Source organism: Coturnix japonica, chromosome 7, assembly GCF_001577835.2.
Source record: "Coturnix japonica isolate 7356 chromosome 7, Coturnix japonica 2.1, whole genome shotgun sequence".
Taxonomy (NCBI): domain Eukaryota; kingdom Metazoa; phylum Chordata; class Aves; order Galliformes; family Phasianidae; genus Coturnix; species Coturnix japonica.
In genome coordinates this window covers 19,445,871-19,466,459 of record NC_029522.1, presented here as the reverse complement: position 1 = coordinate 19,466,459, position 20,589 = coordinate 19,445,871, and the positions used below count along the sequence as shown (strand labels likewise).

The 20,589-nt window shown below is 42.3% G+C and overlaps 1 protein-coding gene across 1 annotated transcript in view; it reads left to right on the top strand.

The window, feature by feature from the left end:
• KALRN (kalirin RhoGEF kinase) overlaps window positions 1-20,589 on the top strand; it is a 434,957-nt gene that overhangs the window by 144,471 nt on the left and 269,897 nt on the right. Inside the window, exons 2-3 of the mRNA XM_032445881.1 lie at window positions 877-951; window positions 11,647-11,761. Coding sequence (XP_032301772.1) covers window positions 877-951; window positions 11,647-11,761 — 190 coding nt within the window. The remainder of the gene's footprint in view (window positions 1-876; window positions 952-11,646; window positions 11,762-20,589) is intronic.

Below are 20,589 nucleotides of genomic sequence, written 5' to 3'. Positions count from 1 at the left end.
AATGTACACTGCCCAGAGCCAGGGCATTACTTGTTGTTCTACCTATGGGAATGTAACCCCTCATCCTGAGGGAAGTTGTGCAGATTTGGAAAGCTTTTGTGGATTCCCTAGCTGGAAGGATGGCTCAGTTTTCCAATTCCTTCACCATTTTAAAGCAGACTGACCTATCCTGGGGTATACTGAGAAAGCTGAAAAGGTCTGCTGGTGGCACCATTCACACTGGTGTCTGTACTTGCCTCTCCCGCATGCAGCCAGGGCACTGGGACCGTTAGCAGCAAGCTGTCTGCCTGCAGCTCGGGATGTGATCATCTTTTGAAATCAAAGAGCTTTCTCCTGGTTTCCATGTGTATTGCCTCTATGAGATATACAGAGATTGAAGAGTGATTAAGTTTCAGTGAACCCTGGGTGTAGCTGGTTAAGTTAATAGCAGGGCCTCATTTCTTTAATGCAGAGTGTACAAAGTCTTGCTTACTTGAACACAAGAGGAGTTCAGCAACTGGCACTAAAATTCTAAGTGCTTTTCTGACACAAAATGCTCCTTAAAAATTCTCTGAGGATTGTGTTCCAAAGTCTATTCAAATGCACTTACATCAATTTCTCCTTCTTTTTATATCTCCTTCCATTTTATTAACCTTTCAGAACTTTTGAAGTAGTGAAATTCTCAAACTTGATGAAGTGAGATGAGTTGATTGTCTGTATTTTGATTTCACAAGCATATCTCTGATGATGTAAATGATATTCATTTATCAGCTGTAAGGGTCTGACTCTCATGATAGACCTTTCCAGTCTCATTTTAAGAAATATGTACTGTTCACAAAACTTGGAGAAAATAAATGCTCTCATCTAATCTGTCCTTCATGTCTTCCTCTTTTGCAGGTTCATTCCGAAATGATGGCTTAAAAGCTGCTGATGTCCTGCCTATTCTAAAGGAGAAAGTGGCCTTCGTATCAGGTGAGCGCATCCTTCCCGGTTCCCTCTATCCCAGCACAAGCGCTACCTGCTGCATGTTAATCCTCATGGTGCACAAGGGACCAGTTTCACTTTTGGATGGTAGTATTTAAATTAGCTCTTCTGCTAAAAAAAAATAATAAGGGTTATATGTGGAACAGGGCTACCCAGTAACACCTAGGGAGCTGGAAACTGGCCCATGGTGTTCTTCTTTGTATTCTGAGAAACAGGTAAATGGGCAGGATGGGAGGCATAAAATACAGCTTTTCAGCTCCAGCACAGGCCTGGGCTGTTTTGAGACTCAGGATGGTTCAGGTCAGGGATCCAGCCTGAGTTCAGGGTCTATACACCACCAGTGTTTGTTTGGCCATCCCAATCAGCTTGCAGCAGAAGTACCACTAATGCTCTATTCACAGAGGGGAATAGAACATGTGAACCAATTGTAAACTTGCATGAAGTCATTCAAACTGCATCATAAAAAGTGGTTGATCTTGCCTAATGCAAGAAGAAAGTAGCAGTCAGCCTGCTCTGCTCCTTCTTTGCTGTCTTACACTGCTCCAAAGAGAGGAATGCCATCAGAAAAGCAGTGTGTCTGCAGATCTGCTGGTGACATGGAGATGAACTGGGTGCTCTGAGGAAACAAAAGGGGGGAGGATGGCTTCAGATGGAATATTTAATAACAACAGCTTGTATGGGTTGTTTATGTAGCCCCTTCCCTTATGGTTTCTGAGTTCATCACAAAGCCAGGGGGTCTCACATCAATTTATCAGCTCATTACATGCTGTTCTGGTCCATACTTGCCTTATAGGTGTGGAGGAGGGCTGAACAAGCTGTCCCACCACACCCCAGGGTTTTCTCACCATGATCTGCAGCAGATGCAGGTCCTCATAGACTCAACATGCTCAAAATATACCTGTTCCTGGCCCAGCTCACTAAACAACAGCCCCAGCATTTCCACCAGCTCTCCAAGGTCTCTAAATGAAATGTCGATGGGCAGCAGGTGTCTGGGACCTTTGCAGATGGAATGTACTGAGATTCTGGTGTGTTACAATAGTCCCAGCATCACCCTCCAGCACGGAGTTTAACAACTGCTCCAACTCTCCCTGAGCTGGTGTAAGCAGATGAAGACAAGAACTGGAGTGCTTCAGCTGATGGGCTGATGGTTAGGTTCTTTTTAATTAAAATGGAATCACTTCCTAGAATATGCTTTGAGCACATAAAAGAAAGTTTGCCAAAACATAAAGAAAAATCAAATTGCCAAACTTTGTGAGAATATATATATATATCCAAGCTGCATTTAGCACAGAGTCTGCAAGCAAGCGCATTGCACTTGCAGTCAGACTTCCTGGAGGAAAAGCAGAGTTTTATTGAGTCTTCTTCAGAGTTTTACACTACAGTTAATTTTAACGATAACAGAACAGTGAAGATGTCAAGGAGTTCATCTTGTCCTTACACCAGCAGAATTTATCAGCACACAAAGCATTCTGCTGAACATCTCAGCTGCATGTTGTTTTCTTTCTTTTTTCATCTGCTCTAACTCACTGCCTTGTCTTTTCAGCCCTGATGTGGCAGAGAACAAATGAGCTCAGGATGGCACAGCTGCACTGTTCTGTGTTTCAGCCTGGTGCATGTCCCATACCTTACCCATGCAGAATGTGAGGAAAGCAGGCAGGTTACCTGCCCTCAGCACTGTGCAACCTCAGGGGCACTCTCAAGGTTGCAGAAGTGCACTTAAATTCTGAATTGAAATACAGCTCTAACTAGCTGGGCACAGATTCACCCAGCCTGAATTATGCCTGGGGTTCAGTGCTGGTGCTTTCTCCTTGCTGGCTCAGCCAGTGGCTGGCACAGAGCTTTGCATCAGCATCACTGCACCAAGGGAGGATTTAGGGATGGATAATGGTGCAGTTTTATTCCTGGAACTGGTTCTTAACTTCTTCCATTGACCCTTGCTGGACTGAACTTGAGCAAAGTTCTTCTGTCTATATATCTAAATAGCACCTGAAAATCCCATTCTAGCTCTAATAAGCATAAAGAGAGCCTGAGCAGTCACAGTGCATCCCAGCCATCATAGTCTGATTGTTTCCATCACTGACCTTGTTGGAGCAGACTAAGCCCAGGGGCAGGAGGAGGCTTTGGCCGCTTGCTTGTTGCCTAAACCCTGATAAAATCTTGGCTTTGCCTGTGTGGTTCACTGTGTTGCTTCCAGCAATGGAATGGCTTTGGGAACCATTAGGGAGCCAGCTACAAGCCAAAGGCTGATTTTTATGTTCTGAGGAGGAGATGAGCACAGAAGAAAGGAAATAAAACAGGTTGTAGATTATTTTGGTGGATTTTTTCAGTGAGAGGTGGTGAAAGTGATATTTTGGAAGCTGTGGGTTCAGCCTTTCCTGGGAAACACAGATGCTGCTTTGGAAGGAAGGTTAAACTTGGAATGCTGTTCAGCTTGATTATATTCTTAGGAGGTTTTCTGTTATCAGTGCAGCATAGAAGGGAGTGGATGAGGCCCTTAGGAGAGGAAGGGGAACATGTTACTGTGTTGGAGCTTCTTATACACTTAGGCTGTGAAAAGAGTTTTAGTTGATTAATGCAGGGGAATTTGCAGAAACTCTTTGCCCTTCCCTTACTTCTCCTCCAGAATAGTTTTGCAGGATCTCACCAAGCACTTTCTGAGGGGGTGGGTGAGCATGGAAGAATCAGCAGTGAAAGGCAGAAGGGTGTAATAGTTTGGTGATTTGGTGATAGGGGCACAGTGATGCCTGAGCCTGAAGGGAAAACAGAGGTTTTCCAAAAGGTCCTTCCAAGGACCTTCAGTGTAAATAGATCAGATTTAAGGACAACTTTGCAATTAGGTTTTGCTAATTTTAGGCTGGCAGGATGAATCCAAAATGAAAGCTTAGAGATTATTTTATTTCTGAGACTGGAGCCTGGGAAATGTTTGCTCTGAGGTAAAGATTGTTAAAAGGGGAGATGCTGACCCTCCCAAAAACCACATCTCAAGTCACAACAGGTCACTTGGTGCTAGGAATGAGATCCTGAGGCCCTCTGGGTGCTGGAAGAGTTCAGATCCAGGTCTCAGGAGGTCCCCAGCGCTGATATGTGGACACTGGAATTTGTATTGGGAATGGGAACTAACCAAAATATTTGAATTTTGAATGATGTAAACATTTTGTGTTTGCAGATAGTTTTGATTCACATTTTAGTAGTTTCTATTCTCCTCTTCCTCTGGAGTGGAAATTTCAAGTGAAATATCAACAATTCTTCTCTATTTTGTTAGAGAAAATCGTCATCTTGTTTATACCATTCTCTGACATAGTTTGAAATCAAGGGAAATTCCAAAGAGAGGAATATGCTATTAGAAATACATAACATTGCTTGACTATTGAATTATCCTCATGGTTTTAGTTCATCATCCTTTCATCTAAAATTTGCTGCTGCATTGATGCAGATATTTCTTTGAAGAAGAAAATGAGGAAGTTTAGACTGCAAAGTTTCCATGTCTTTTTATGAGTTCTGAGGCTGCATTTTTGTTTAGCTTGGTTTTGTTTCTTTTACTTTTTAAGATGTTGGGTCATTTGTGAGGACAAAGAAGAATCTTTGCCTATGGGGACTGTATCTTTATCATCATCAGGACCCTAAGATTAGAGAAGAAATCAAAAAGTTCTGTGGGATTTCTGATTTCACTTACAGGTTGTGATGATGCACAGCTAAAGCTTTGCTGATGTGCAGAATTAGTTGCCATTATTCTTTCCTTAAGTCTTTACCATAGCAGTAGACTACATGAAATGTACTACTGTGGAAAGCGTGTAGTCGTTGCCAGTGCTTACTGTCCTGACCCACCTTACAGCAGGGATATTTCTCCTTTATGTACTTTCTTATAGCATGAGTGAGAGTAGGGATCACTGTCTTGTGAAGACACAAAACAGTTCAAGTTTCTTACAAAAACAGATGAAAAATCAACCCAATCACAATATTTATTTGAAAAGACCCTTAAGAACTTATGGGATGTAAATAACACTGTGAGTGCAATCCAGACACACTGGGCTCTTGACCACCTCCTTGAGCAGAGTACACGGGACCCCGCATCCAGTCACTTGGGTTCAGCTTTTAAATTAATGATAGGGACTTTTGAAATAACAATAAGAGGAAGGAACTAAGCCGATGAAGCAGAAGGTCTGTATACATCCCATCCTGTTCCAGCTCACAGGGCTTTCTACTCCCAAAAGGCACAGTGAGCTCCATATGTTTCACAGCAAAGGTCTCTTCCTCATTTACACAGGCAGGTAAGAGATGTCCGTACGTAGAAATGCAGCTTGGAAGTTTATAAATATAAGAAACCAGAGAGGCAACTGCAGCATGAGATAATTCATATGATAACAACCAAATGTTTTTGTCATTTTGCAGTAGGGTGTGCACTTGTATCCCACTGATAAGACTCATCTCCTCTGAAAACATTCTTATTTCTGTTAAAGTACTTTGGTTCATCGGCTTATGGCTTTGTGGGTTTCTCTTGTTGTTGTTGTTGTGTTTCTCTTAGGAATTAGATTTAGACTACAGTAGGCACTGAAATTCAAAGCTGGGTATCCCCTCTGTCTTAGCAAATAGTTGTGTTTTTTTGAAATACATCTTTTTGTAGGAAAATATAGGCTAATTGAGGTGGAAGTATTCTTCTCAGATGTGCAATTTCAGAAACATTATTGTCTCATGCTTTTTTCCAGCTCTAGGTCAGATTTTTTCTTTATGTCAGAGAGGAAAAAGACTTCCTCATAGCAATTATTAAGTCTGATAGCTTGAACTTTCCCCTGAACTTCCATTAGTTTGAAGGAGCCTCTACTCTATTGTATCTGCTGAGGACTTCTCAGCTGCGATGTGGCAAACCTGAGCCACCAGTTCTGTTGAATTCATTCATTAAATAATTTGCTTTGCTAATGTGACATCAGAAACGTTGCCACTGCTGTGTCTCTGTGCTCACCTCAAATTAGGAGGACAAATAATGGGTGATCAGAGTGAATGCAGCCTGTCTTTGCTTCTTACTCTGTACTAAAGCAGTGCTCAGTGCTTATGAGTCTGTGCTGCTGTCAGCAGCGTGACTGGCATGGCCGGGAGTTCTTTTGTTCCTTGTCTTTCTCCATAGGAGAAAGAAGTTTGCAGTGGGGCAGATTTGAGTCTACAAATTTTATTTTTTTAAATCAAAGCAGATATTCTTTAACACATCTGTGATAGAGGGGACAAAATCTTAGAACTAGTTTGTGTTGGTGTTGAAAAGAAGCAATATTTGGATAAGTAAGGGACAGCACTGAAGAGGATGGTGGACTTCACCATGTAAATCCACATTTTCTAGGGGAAGAAATAAGGTCCTCTAGAAGTTTTGTTTTCCGCACAAAGAAGTGCATCCTTTATTGTAACACTTCTCACTTGCACTTAGTTTTACTTCACTGGGGCAGTAATTTCTTCGTGTCAGTGGATCAGATCCTGGTGGCTGCATTGCAGCTGTGTTAATTTGCAGGGCAGATTTGTTGTGGGAGGTTAAATTTCTTTCACTATTGCACTATAATCACTTGCTTTGGAATCAACTGAATTTGAATGTGGTCATACAGATAATCCTCTATAGACCCTGACAATAAATTAGTGTATCTTGAAGCTGGAAAAGTTTTATCACAGAGCTCTGTTCACAGTTCTGGTAGCAAACACTCTCTCAGAGCTCAGCTAAGGCAGAGAAAGGAAAATAAATGTTATTTTAAGACTGGATATCAATTCCTTGATACTCTTCCTTCCTAGGAAGTCTGTCAATTAGATTTAGAAGTCCAGAGCATATTGTTTGTCATTTTATAGAGGCGCCTGGCATCAGCTGAGCTTGTTCTGTCTCCTAGTTCTCTTCATTATCATTCATTTTTTCACCGTATTTTGGACTGAAGTAACTTTTGAGGAGTATTTCCGTTTCTCTGGAAAGTCACTTATGGTCCCAGCAGAGTCTGCAGCACTGTGATTGATCAGCATATAATCTGCAGGGGTCAGATGAAACAGCACATCCATTTGAACCGCAGTAGACACCTGAACAAAACCCAGAGGTGCTGTGTTCTACTTCTGTCTCCTTTGTTGAGATGCTGTAGGATCTTAAACAGCGTCTTTGTGAGCCTTTACTTGTGTGGGTATTTTTCTCTATGGTTATTTCTTGCAAATTTCTGCTTATAAAGAGTTATTTGCAAAAGGAAGCAAAGAGTTTGAATAACCTTAAATGTAGATAAACACAATCAGAAAAGCATCGAGGTAGAATGGTTAATAGGAGTAGAGTGATGAGCCTTTACAGCGGAGCTCTATAAAGTCCTTATCTGTTTTGCATAAGAAGTCTGCATTAAATAGAGCATTTGTATTCTATCCCCCCCCAAAAAATTCTGCAGAGCTGGAATTTCAGTTTTTTGTGTACTATTGGGTATGGATGTTTCACAGGACTTGGAAAGGCTTATACCCACAGTGCACATTAGTATTTGGACCAACACCTTCCCTCTCCTGAGGTCAGTTTCCTGAGCCACCATGCACAGAAGCATTTAGGCTCACCACTGAAATATCAGGCAGCTGCTAGGGCAGGAGTCTTGTGTCTGGAAACCCTTCCCCCTCACTTAAAGGCTTGACCAGAAAAGTGGTCTCCAAGACTGAGAACTGCCCAAGGTTTTTGTTGTTTGTTATATTATCCCCTGTTCTCAGGTTTTCTGAGTTTTCTTTAATGTTTTCTTTTGATATGTAGAAGTTGTGTTTATCATAATACCTTATGATATCACTGGAGTATATCTTGTAGCATTTGTGGAGAAAAAGTAAGTGATTCTACTCTGGGGACCAGATACTGAATTCAGCAATGGTTTCTATACAAACTAGAAAGAGGGGAGATGGAAAGACTGGGCAAGGCAGTCAGCAAAGTATTTTGTAGGAGGAATGCAAGACATATATGGCTAAATATTTATTTTCAGTGCACTTTTTGCCCTGATGAACATGTGTTTTTCAGACTCCTTTTTCCAGAGCACTAATAACTAGGCCATCTGTTTGTCTCTCTAAATCAGAACAAACTCCATGAAAGCCCACCTTGAAAAACAATTAGAAATTATCAGCTGTTTGTTTTAGCATTTAATAACTGTAATTAGCAAACATAATGACATGTTTGATTATCGCATCCCATGTCTGTGAGCCCAGTGGGAGGCAGAAGATGGGACATATTGATTACAGCAATTGAGCTTCTTCACTCCCATCCGTTTCTTGAGGCTGTGCATGTAAAATCAGTGTGCAAATCAAGGCTGACTTGAAGCAAGATTAGCCACTGTGAGTGGGTTGCTTGCAGAAGAAGACAGTTTCTATAAGGGTTTTAGTTTAGTACTTTTAGCTTTCTACTCCTGGTCCTTCAGATGACTTGGTGTGAGATCTGGGGTAAATTTCTTCCCTCTCTCTCTTCACTATTACCCTCAATTAAAAAGGAGATAATGATACAGAAGATGCACATAAAATGTTAGACCCCCTGTCAAGCCAATGCAAAAAGAATTTCTTTTAAAGCTTCTTTTACGTTAGATGGTGTAAATATCCCATTTGCTCTGTCTGGTAAGGCTGAGGTTTGCAGTTTTAAAGCACCACAGAAAAGCCAACGTTTATTAGTATTTAAAAGAGTAGCCACAGTTGCTGAACTCTACAGGTCCCTGAGTGAATTAAACACGCTGTGGTTGGCTCATGAAGAAACCTAACATTTCTTCATGCAGGCTCTTCAAAAAGTAGTAACATAATTCAAGCATTCATAAAAATTAGGGATTGCTCATGACTAATTGGAAACAAGTGAAGGATTTTAATACGTGCGATGCACTTGTAGTAATAATTTCACCCTATTATTCAAAGCATGGAGCAGTAATTTTTATCACAAATGAGAAACATTTGTTTCTAAACCTCAGATTTCTTGAGGTTTGCCTCCTGTCTCCTTGTTTAGCCTTGCTACAGGAGAATAAGGATTCAGTTCAGGCAATTATTCATCTTTCCATCATCCAGAAAACTCCAGCTGGGTCACTATGAAACCTTCCTCCTCCAAGGAGAATGAACCCATTTTCTCCAGTTTGTCCTGGTAACTTTTGGCTCTAGAGCTGTATTTATCCTGCTCCCTTAGGGACAGTTCAGGTGAACTGGCAAAGGAGAAGTTTTATCCTGAAGCAAAAACAGTGCAGAAATACTTTGGCCCCTCTTTCCCTTTCTGCGGCTGACAATCTTTGCATTACTGTTAGCAGGAAGATAATTTTCTGACTAAACTTCCAGAATTTAGAAGTCACTTTGGTGGAAATGTGACTGGGCAATCAGTCCCTGAGCCCAAGCCCAATTTTTGGTCAGGACCAAGATGAGGCAAACAGGCAGCATCGTAGTGGTCAGGGCTGTGGGAAGATGGCAGCTCGTTTTGGGTGCTTCATAACCTAGGAGAGGATTAGAACTCTGGGCTGGGTTGTCTCCTTGATTTTGTCTCTAAGCATTTTTTCACTTGTGGAAATATTTAAATTATCGGGTCTGGAGGAGGAGGGGGAGCCTGACTGAGCAGTGGGCAGCATGTTCTTCTGGGATGCAGTTCAAGTTCATGTCTTTGCTTCAGTGAATATCTGGAAACTTTTGAAAGTCTTGGTTACGTCTTGATATGATGGGAAAGTTTTCAAAACCTTGAAAAGCTTCCTGTGTTGCAAAAAATCTTTCCCACCAACTTCAGTTTCTATATTGGTTTGCCATTCCATAGGCTGGCTTGCTTTTCTGTTGGTCACATCATGCATGATATAATGGTTCTGGCATTGTTATGGTGTGTGAAATAATCCAACAAAGGCGGAATTTGCTTAAAATAAGGATTTTTTAAGGCATGAATGTAGGCCTGAAAATAAAAATGAGGTTACGTCCTTGTAAATCACATCCTTGTTACATTACTCCCCCATCCTCATTCTCTGTGGCAGAGGGATGTAACAGCCAGGATGAGACTGAATTTCCCTGGATCCTTCTAGCCCTCATAGTGTGCTCATTGCAGCAGAGGCACTGGGGCTCTGTCTGAGAGCAAGAGCCCCATTTGGACAGGAGTGGAAGGAGTCATGACTTTGAGGAGTCATTCATAGGACCAGGACACTGCCCACTGTGAGCCAAAGGCAAACATTGGGCACACACTGTTGGTGGAGTTTAGACAGGACAGGTTTTGTACTCCACACATACCCCTGGCATCAGGAGAACTCAAAGTATACATATATATGCTTCTGTGTGACTCGGGTCATGCAGAGAGACCCACTGTGCTCAAAGGTGAGCATGTACCTATTGTGGCATCAACAGAATAGACAGTTTCAGAGTAAAATGGATGGGGGCTGTGCTGTCAGCTGGGAACTGCATCTACAAGTAACCTCTGTCCTGTATTCAGGTTGAAAAACTGTACCTTGAGATATGTTCATGTATCTCATCAGTTTGATGTCCACATGCAGTATGAGGCACCTCTTTGACTCCTAATCTAAATTCTCTTCAGAGCTATTCTTCATTCTATGATGAGCTAGGATAGTGTTTTTCCAAGGCACGTTTTCTTTCTTTACAATCCTACTCTGTCAGCAAAGCCACCTAGGGCTCTTCCTACCAAATTGTAGTGCTTAGGAGCCCTCCAGCAGTCACAGCCCCAGCGAGTGCATGAGTCCTGTGTCCCCTGCGAGGGAACACAACATGCACAAGTCCTTGCAGAGCTTTTCTTTCTTTTTTGGCCAGATAATTTGTTTCAGAGGAAACATGTGATTTCCCTTTCTCAGAAGTGCTGTTTCTCTTAAAGAGATTTAACTTTCAGTTCAAAAGTGCAAATTGATCTGCATTTTTACAGCTTGTTTGCAGGGTCTTAGAAGTTCTGTGCCATCTTTCTGAACTGTAATTTTGCTATGACTTTTTTTCCCAGAAAATCATGTGATAATACATGAAGGAATAACTAAACATTGCATGAGGAATCAGATTTCAATTTCAAGCTTATTTAACTTCATTCACAACAGAGAATAAAACAAGGTGCAATAGAACAGGTTGTATTCACCCCTATACTTGTGATGGTATATTTCAGGGTAGAGCCATTCCTTTGTGACTGTTTCAAGAGTTGCTGTACAGCATTAAGTACCAGACACTGTTTTGAAGGAGCAGGAAAGTCACAAGGGAAAGAAAAAAATAAGCATCATTCAAATTGCCAACACTCTAAATGGAAAACATAGTAGGCATGAACTTCTAATCAAAACTTCAGTTTCTAATGAATTGCCAGACAGATTAGCCTGTCTGACTGCATAAACATGACTGAGGTATGCTGCATCCAACTGGTGGGACTTTACAAACTGGCAGATGAAGCCCGTTGTATAACAGTGAGAAATACTTAACTACTTTCACTGTCTTGCTGTTGACCAGCCTCAGAATAGCCACACAGGAGCATTTTGTAGCACTGCCTCCCTGGAGATGCATTGGATTGGATTGATGGGATTAGGTGAAAGGCAGAAGAAATACTAGTAATAATTTTCCTTGTTGTTTTTTTCTTTTTCCCTTTCCAGCAAATGCAAGCACATCTTCCTCAATTAGGCAAGCCTGAAAGCAACAAAGAGCGCACAGGCTCTTGAATGTGCCTTAATTTATGTTTATCAATTCAGTGCACATAGTTTTTTTGACGTGTGCTTCCTGCCTGATTTTCTAACAACCCTTTATTTTCCACAGGTGGCCGTGATAAACGAGGTGGTCCTGTCTTGACCTTCCCAGCCCGCAGCAATCATGACAGAATAAGACAGGAAGACCTTCGGAAACTTGTGACTTATTTGGCCAGCGTGCCAAGGTAAAGCTAGAAAGAAAACACTTCAAAGCTCAGTGTGGATGGATGGGTGGGGAACTTGTTCTTGGCAGTTGCTGATTTCCAAGTATTAACCTTTAGTACCTTCAGTTCTTGGGACAGAGTGCTCCCTTCCTACTTCTGCATCTGCCCTAGTGGATTTTATCATGCAAGCAGCAGTGCAGAAGTCCCTGAAAGCAGAGGCAGTGCTCCTAAGCCTGGCCTTCAGGCTCAGAGAGCCATCTTGCAGCAGCCGTGAGGAGACACTTATTTCTGATGTGTCTGTGCAGCTCTCCTAGAGGATGGGAAAGGGAGGAGTGCTTGGAGGCTCTGACACTTTCCTGAGTTTTCTCCAAGCTTGAGAAGGAAAGTGGGTGAACCGAAGGGGCAGTTTGCAAAGAGAATTGCTTCAGATGGCTTTGCATGCAGGCAAGCTCTGCTAGAAAGTGCCTTTCCCTACATTAGTGCCCATGGCTCTTCAGCAGGTCTCCATCTCTTTCCCTACATTAGTGCCCATGGCTCTTCAGCAGGTCTCCATCTCTTTCCCAGGGATGCTGGAATACAGCTCTATTGCCATTGCATATTTATCTTTGCATGCTTTAGGAGACAGTTCGTAGGGCTCAGTGCCCTGGTAAGTGTTTCTGAGCCAGTGTTTAATGCCAGAGATCACAAAGCAGTGCACAGTCCAAAATCCTTTCCCTGTTTTCAAGCCTATCCACTATCCTCATCCAGTAACCTTCACAGTGGATGAGGGGTACCCCAGGGTGAGTGTGGAGCTGAGGACTCTTCATTTTTGCCATGATGCACCCCCAGGAATTCCTTCTTTTTCATCCTGGGATATAGCCCATTTGGTAATGCTTACGTTATGGCAAAGAGTGAAAAATTACCCTCTGAAATGGGGGGTCTGATTTTATCTGGGTATCAAGAGGTAATTGGCTCAGAAGAGCACTCAGTTCCTTAAACACTTGATGGGCATAGAAAATTCTGCGTTTGGTACAGAAGATAAATGAGGGCAGCAGGCAGCAGAGACTTAGGGGCAAAAGAAGGCACATATACTGGCTCTGCCAGTGTCATCTCCTGCTGACAGGACTTACTAAGGCCACAGGCAATGCATTTCTTGCTGCATTGGACTTCTGCTCATCAAGGTTTTACTGATAAGCTGGATTGGTTATGTATGCAAGCCTTTGGCATGGGCATAAACGTTAGGAAGAAGGGATGAACCAGCAGGTGACCTTCTTAGGTTCCTCCTGGTTCTGTTATGTGTGGTGCTGGAGCTGAACTCACTGTGGTGAGAGGAAAAAGTGATCATAACCTTCAGGGTTTTGGCACATGGGACCGTGTGACCTGGGCAGTGTGTGTGGAAACACCAAACACTCATTTTTCCCTAAATGTTTTGCTCATTGTAGCAAGGGCAACCAGCAGAGCTTTCAAACTTACTTACTATTTGGAAAAAAAATAAATGCAAGGAGCAGCTTGAATTCATATCACTGGCTCCCAGGTCCTATCTATTCCAAGGTGACTGCCGTAATGAATAGCTGCATCCTTCATCCACCAGAACAAGCAGTTCCATTAGCTGAGACTCTGGATATGATGTCAGGAGAAACTACTCTGATGTTTGGAGTGCTGAAAGGGGGAGAGATTCTCTGATAGTTGGAAAACTAGAAATTCTCTTTCATGAAATGAAAAAAAAAAAAAAAAGAAGAAGGGCTGTAATTTATCTTATTGACACCAGTATAATAACCCTTTCTTTACTCCCACTGCGGTGTTTTTTGAGTGAGACAGATTGCTCTCCACATTGATACTATCTGTCACTTAACCCCGGTTTTATATCTTAATGGAGGGGCAGAGGTGGCACATTGCTGGGAGCTGGGCACAGGTATGAGATGGGTGATGAAATATGATGATAGATTAGGGTAAGTAAAACCTGGATCTTGCTAGCAACTCTCAAAGTTTCTGATTCAGCTTTCCATAATTCCTCCTTCAGAAACAGAATAATAATGTGGGTCTTCTGAAAGCAGCAATGTGTGTTTGAGGTAGAGCAGAATAGTGAGTGCTTTCATTGAGCTCGGAGCGGCGGTCAGGCGGGTGCCCGAAGTCAGTGGGGTTTCTCACCCAGCTGAGGGCTGCTGTGTGGGGGTAAGGCTTCATGTCTGGGAACTTCTGATTCTGATCCAGGGTTCCTGGGTACAAGGAGGGGGAGGTGAGAGGCTGGCTGGTTGGCAGCTGTACACTGATTCTTGTAGGCATACCGGGAGGTCCTTTTCTCCAAACTGCTGCACTACAATTAGTTACTAAGAAACTAAGATGCTTTTCATTAGAAGTGAAGATAATTGCCATGAATGGCGGGTCCCTACTGTTCTGCTGTTTTTAGCTTGTTCCATGTTTTCACAAATGCTTTCTAGATAAGCAAAGTTGTACATCTTGTGAATCAGGATAGCTCCCATTTACATGTAAATTTAACTGGGATGCAATGTTTAGAAATTTGGAGGGCTTGGCTGAATCTAGGATAACATGTTTATGACCAGGGGAGCTGATCTGGTTCAGTAAGGGGGAATTTTCTGGCCTTGCTGGGGATTTTATGTCTTAAGACCGACGTAGAACCATCTATTCCTGTAGAGTGAGTTTTGATTTATATGTGTGTAAATGAAACTAGCACCAGGCCAATCTCTGCTGTGAGCCCTTTGGAATTAAGAATTAAGTTATGCATAGAATTAAGTTATGCATAGGCTATAGGAGGATAACAAGGAGATGGAATATTATTAGCTTGAGTAATCTCCCTGCGTGGCAGAGCAATACCATGAAGAAGTTTTCTTTGTCAGCTACAGTGAATCTTCCGGCTGAACACATCAATCTGATTCAGAGCCAAGATAAGCAGCCTTCTGAGCCCTCCACAGAGGGGGAAACCCAAGATGCCTCAGAGGCCTGTATTTTTAAAGACATCCACTTTTATTTGTCCTCTGTTTAAAACCAGCTCAAACATTTCCCAGCTCTGGGGGACACCCAGGACTTGTAATGGTAGCAAAGTGTTTCCAAGGTGCAGTCCCAGGTGTTTGAACAGCTTCTCAGAGCTGCCTGAGCCGGATTAAAGGTGCTAGGATCAGAAGAAGAACAGAAGTGCTGCTAAAAGTGAGTTTAATGATTGGGGATTTTTAAAATTGAAAGAGCAACGTGGGTTGGCAAAATGTGGCAATACTCAACGCTCTTGGATTTCTTTTAAGCTCTTCTGATGACCTGTGGTACTGTGTGTATTAGCTCCTCTGGCCAGGAGTAATGTGAAACTCATTTTGTTCATTGATAGGAATTAAACCCTACTTCTCTTCTTTCATTGACATGATCCTAGTACAAAAGAAGCTTTTGAGGATTGTTTGTGCTGGAAGCTGTTGTGGATCTATAAAAATATTCGTGTATTTCAAAAATAACACCAAGAACTTCATAATAATTTGGGCAACTAAATATCTGGTGCCACGTGTGAGATAATTATTCTGCTGTACAGTTGCATCCAAATACCACATTAACAAATTAACTGAAGCTAATCATGCTAATGGAGGTTTAATATTTGCTTCAGACTTAATTTGTTTTTTTTAAAAAAGGTAAGCATTTTGGAGAAAGAAGCTCATTAGGGGTATATAGTTGACTTGTATGCTAGTGGATGTAAGAGCCTTTCACCACTTGTTAGCCCATTCAAATCCATTGTACATGGCATAGGTATGTGATGCTGTTACTTATCACCATCCGCTAGTGACTTGAAAGCTTCTGTGGAAGTGACCAGCAGCCTCATCCCATGCCCTTTCAAACATTTACATGTAAAGGGCTTCTGACCATATCACTGTTTTGTACCTGCATCTGCTTACTGACTACATATGGACCAAGCTACACAATCAGCACCAAGTTACATCTTTATCTCTTGTTGTAAGTCAGTTCTCCAAAGAGGATCTCTGATCTCCTACCAGCTATGCTAATGACCTGATGGGAATTGCATGTGACATTTTATTCCTAGATATCTGGATGTTGTAATTGATGTCAATATTCTGCAGTAAGTCTCTATATCTCTAGCCTGTAACCAAAAGCTACCAGAAAATGTGGACCTAGAAAGAGAGAGCACCAACAGCAGCAGCCAGAACCTGAGGAGCAGGCATGATGAAAAAAGGTTGGAGGTGTTGTGGTTCTTACTTAAAAAAGAGGGAGAGAGTTACATGATAATAATCCAACATGCAAAACTGAGCAAATGGGACAAAAATAAATGAGTTAAAATCGCAGATAGAAGAAATGAAGCATGCAGCATTTTTCTGTAGCATCTCCAGCTTTGGAGCCCCTGCTAGAATGGGTATGGAGAACGGCCCACTTATTGTTGCTCCTGTCTTTCAGCAGAGGGATAATAGCCTCTCAGGCTCTCTTCTGACAGTGTTTTGTCCAAACCTAAAGTAAATGTGGACTTTCCATATCAATTTCCAAGTTATTTCCTGCCTTCATTTCCCACTGCTGGTTTCTGGATAGCATAAGGACTGATCTTGCAAAGCTCTGAATCTAAAGCAAATGTCCTCTATTTCTCTGCCTTTTGTGGAAGATAGGACCACTCTCAGAGCAGCTTCAGCTCTGTTTGCTGCTGAGAATAGCTCTGCCTTCCAGCTGGTTAGCTGTACAAGTGTTTTCAGACTGGTTTTGTGATGAACAACTCAAATAGTACGATGCTGAGCTTTGTAGGTAATGTACTGTGAATTGCACAGCTCACATAGCATTTTTCTTCTGAAGATTAATAAAAGGCAGAGCAAGCTGAGTTCTGCTTATCGCTTGTACCAGAGATCATCCAATACATTCCGACTGGCCTAGCAGAAACATCTCTTATCCTTCTGATGGAAATGTCTTGTAAAATAAAGGCAAATAATAGTAACATAATGTCAATATTGAGACAAAACCAGGGAGATTCTATTACATCATTTCAGAACATGCATTCAGAGGCTGAAAAATTAAACAATAATAAGTCGGTGCTATTTCAGGACTGGATCTTTTATTTGTTAAAAAAAAAAACAACAAACACCATATAAAATACAATTTTTGAAGGACTTAAAACCTGTTACTTTTTTCACACTAATGTCTCTGATGTTTCTGCATTTTTACACAGTAGCCAGCCCCATTCTGTATTCTATTAATTGTATTCTGATAAATAATTGAAATTTCTGATTACCACATACAGAGAAAGTAGGATTTCAACTTGCCTTTGTGTTTTTAAGCATTTTCATCATCTGCTTAATTTTTTTTTACTGTAAACCTGCAATTGAAAACAGATATCAAGGAATCTCTCATTTATTGTCTCTGATTGATTTCCAAGGCAATTTTTCTTTTCTTACATCGGGGAGGGGGGTGTCCACTTCTTTCTTACTGCCCACCATGCAGGCTCCTGCTGAGATTCCAAAGGCATGTTGGGTTCTTTCTGGTTTATCTGATACCTCCAACATAAAGATTCCTTAGCAGCTTGCTGATTTGAAGATTTTGGATTGCGGAGGTTAGCCCCGCTGGCTGCATTTAACACACAAAGCAAATGCACGAGTCTGGAAGAGAAGCCCCTTTTCCCGGCGCCGTGCTGCTTTTCCAGCTCAGTGGGAGCTCAGTCATGCCTTCCTCAGCCGAGTCAGCGGATCTGGCTCCAAGGGGAACAAATCCCATGAAATAAAAGGTTGCTGTTTTACTTTGTGCTCCTCCCAAATGGCAAAGGAAGCATCTCTTGCCAGTTTGGGTCCACTGCTTTTTGGTGCTATTGGTCTGGCCCTCCCTCAAACTGTTGGTTCAGAGCAGCCAGAAGGACAGCAGCAAGCCCTTCTCCTCTGTCCCCATTTTCTCATGGTCACTGAGCAAGAAATGGGAAGCCCACGGGCTGCAGCTCCACAACATCACCACACCTGACTTCATTCTCTCAGAAAAGACCTTCACCATGTACCGCCCCATGAATGAGAGCCTATTTGAAGCAGTGTATTTCCTTTGAACTGTCTGAATCCAAACCAGGAGCAGACAAGGCTTTTCACTACTCTCTCTGTGGCAGCTGCTGCACTACCTGCACCCTGAGGTGCTTCCAGCCCCAGAGTCTGGAGCCTCTGTGACCAATGACGCCAGCAGGGTCTGAGCCTGATCCCAGCCCTGAGTTGCCTCATGTAGAACTGTGCTGCCTTGCTCTGCTTTTTGAGCTCCATCCAAGCCCTCGATCTGGGGATTAGATCAGCATTGTTTCTCTTTGCTAAATGGCTTTTGCATGTTGATCATACTGGTGTTTGCTGCCTAGAGGAGGGAGCAGAGGTGATGGAGACAAGTGAGAAAAACCCTGGTAAACTGGGATATAACTCACTGCTGAGGAAGCTGGTGGCCACCACAACCCACTATAATTTTAGGCAGAGCATCATTTTCTCCATCCTCTTCTTCAACAGCTGACAAGCAGTTTGGGGTACCTGCAGCACAATTTACTGCACTGCCCCTTCCCCACACGAGTGCTGATTTAAGGCTTTTCTGTACTCCTAAGAGGCTTCTTAGCCATCAGATCTGTGGCTTTGCAGCACACAGAGAGGTGCAGGCAAAGAGACCTGGAGACTCCATGAAGAAGGCAGTGCTGTGCCAATGTGAGCAGTAATTCAGAAATGCTAAAATTAGCAGACAGAGACCTTTTGTGGGAGTGACATGCTGGCAGTGGAGCTGCACCAGTTCCCTTCCCTGTGGTTCCCTGGTGAAGCTGTCAGCAGAATATGCAGCAGTTCAGCCAATCCTAACTTTTCTTTTCGGTGATCTCTTTCCTACAGCTTTTACAGCAACTATAAAATGGTTTTGTCTCACTCCAGCATGGGTGCTTGTGTTCCTCATCAGTAACTCCAGTACGTGCTACATCCATTTCACTCTCAGAAATTATTATAATTTGGAAGTCTTTTGTGCCACCCTCTTAATGGATGTCTTTAGGAGCAGGAAAACCGCCGCTGTGCTTAGCAGTCTGTTTTGTAATGGGAATACTGTCAAAGATGTTTTAACATCAATGGAAAGCTCTTCTAAAGTCCCATAGAGAATGGATGCAACTCTGTGCAAAAAATGGGAGACAGAGAAGCAGAGCCAGACTGCCTTGTCCTCATCCTCATGGGATGGATGGAGGTGTTGTGGATGCTGCTCAACGCCTGGATTCCCTAATGCACAGCTTTTGAGGAGGACTGACAATGTGCTTTCAGGAATGTATTTTTAGCCTTGTCTCCAAATGATACAATGCTTATGCAAACATGCTGTCTGTCAGTCAGCGTTTAAACCAAATCTGTCAGAGAAGAGTCTTAAGAAAACTAAATTCTTATAAGTGTAGTGAGATTTGACCACTGGATCAAGTAAAAGAGACCTAATTAGTGTCCATTGAGAAAGAAGGGTGGACACTAATTAGGACTTCACCCCTTCTTAGTGAATGGAGGCAGAGTGGATATCTCCGGAGCCCCAAAGCTCTAGAAGAGGGAAACTTCATCATTAGAGAGTCAGTGCTCAAGCCACCACCAAAATGGCTTGGCAGTGCCATTGCTCCTGAAAGTGCATGCTCATTTATGCTCTTAGAAAATCAGATCATACTAAAATAGAGCAAGGACCGATGTGGCATTGAGCAGGCTGATGCTCTTACAGCATGGAAAGTATGGGTTGAGCCTGGCAAAATTTGTCTCAGAGGCTGAGATGTTCAATTCTTTGCTGTTTCCAAAGGGAATCAGTATCCAAGAGTTTGGTAGGCAGTTGTAAATCTCATCAGTGGTTTCTTCTCCTTTTCCACAAGGTGCTCTTAACCAAGCCAGTCTGCTGAGTTTAATGTTTTCCTTGTGGATCCTGGCACTGCTCTGGATTCTGTAACACTGTATGCAGCAAAATATAATTGTAACTATGTGGTGTGAGGCTGCTGGGCTTCTTTGATTGAAAAATAAACAAAAAGAAAGAGAGAAATACTTTAATCCAGAATAAAACCATACATGGGAAAATATAATTCTAGAAGGTTCTCCACATGTCCCCAAAAAGGTGGAGAGGTGTAACTCAAACCTGCTTTTGGCTCAGCACATATTGTCTGGTCTGCAGTATTTACCGCAGTGTACTTTTCTACTATTAGGAAGAAAGCACTGGTTTCCTTGCCTGTGTACACAGGGATTTATTTGATGTCCAACGTTAGAGGAAAACCTCAGCCTCTGGAGAATTTTCCAATGATGTAATTTTAACAGGTTCCTTTTTGGTACTTTTCTACAAAAAGCCAAACTACCCGAACAACTTTCCCTTCTCCTGCAGCTGCCGTTCATTGAAGCCTCTTGCACTTCCTTGCTTTTCCACATTGCCCCATGTCCCCAGTGCAATGCAAGCAAATGAAAATAGGATCCTGGGGCCAGTGTAGTATTTGCAAGGGACATCTTCTCTGAGTGATCCTTTCTGTTAAAGTCATTGAATAAAGATCGAAGTGAAGTATTGGCTGTATAGAGTAAGTGCATCCCTCTGAAAGTTGTAACAGCAGCAGCAGTTCTTCGCTAGGCAAACTTAGGCTGCTTTCACATGCATTTTCTGTGCAGTACTTCATGGTGTATATGATGTGGATATGATGTAGCTCTCCTCTTTTACCCTTTTCCCCATGGGAGTACAAGAAGATAATCTCTTAGTCTTTTAATAAAAGGGTTAGTTAAGCTTCAGTTTTAATTTATTTATTTGAGCATCTGGCTGGCCAGATGCTTCTGCTATTGATGTTGTCATTGAGGATCAAATAAATATTACTTTGAAATTCAGTTTGAAAGATCTACTCATTAAAAACCCTTGACCACTAAATATCAGCTTTTCTGCCTCCCCTAGTCCTAACCAGGGTCAAGGAG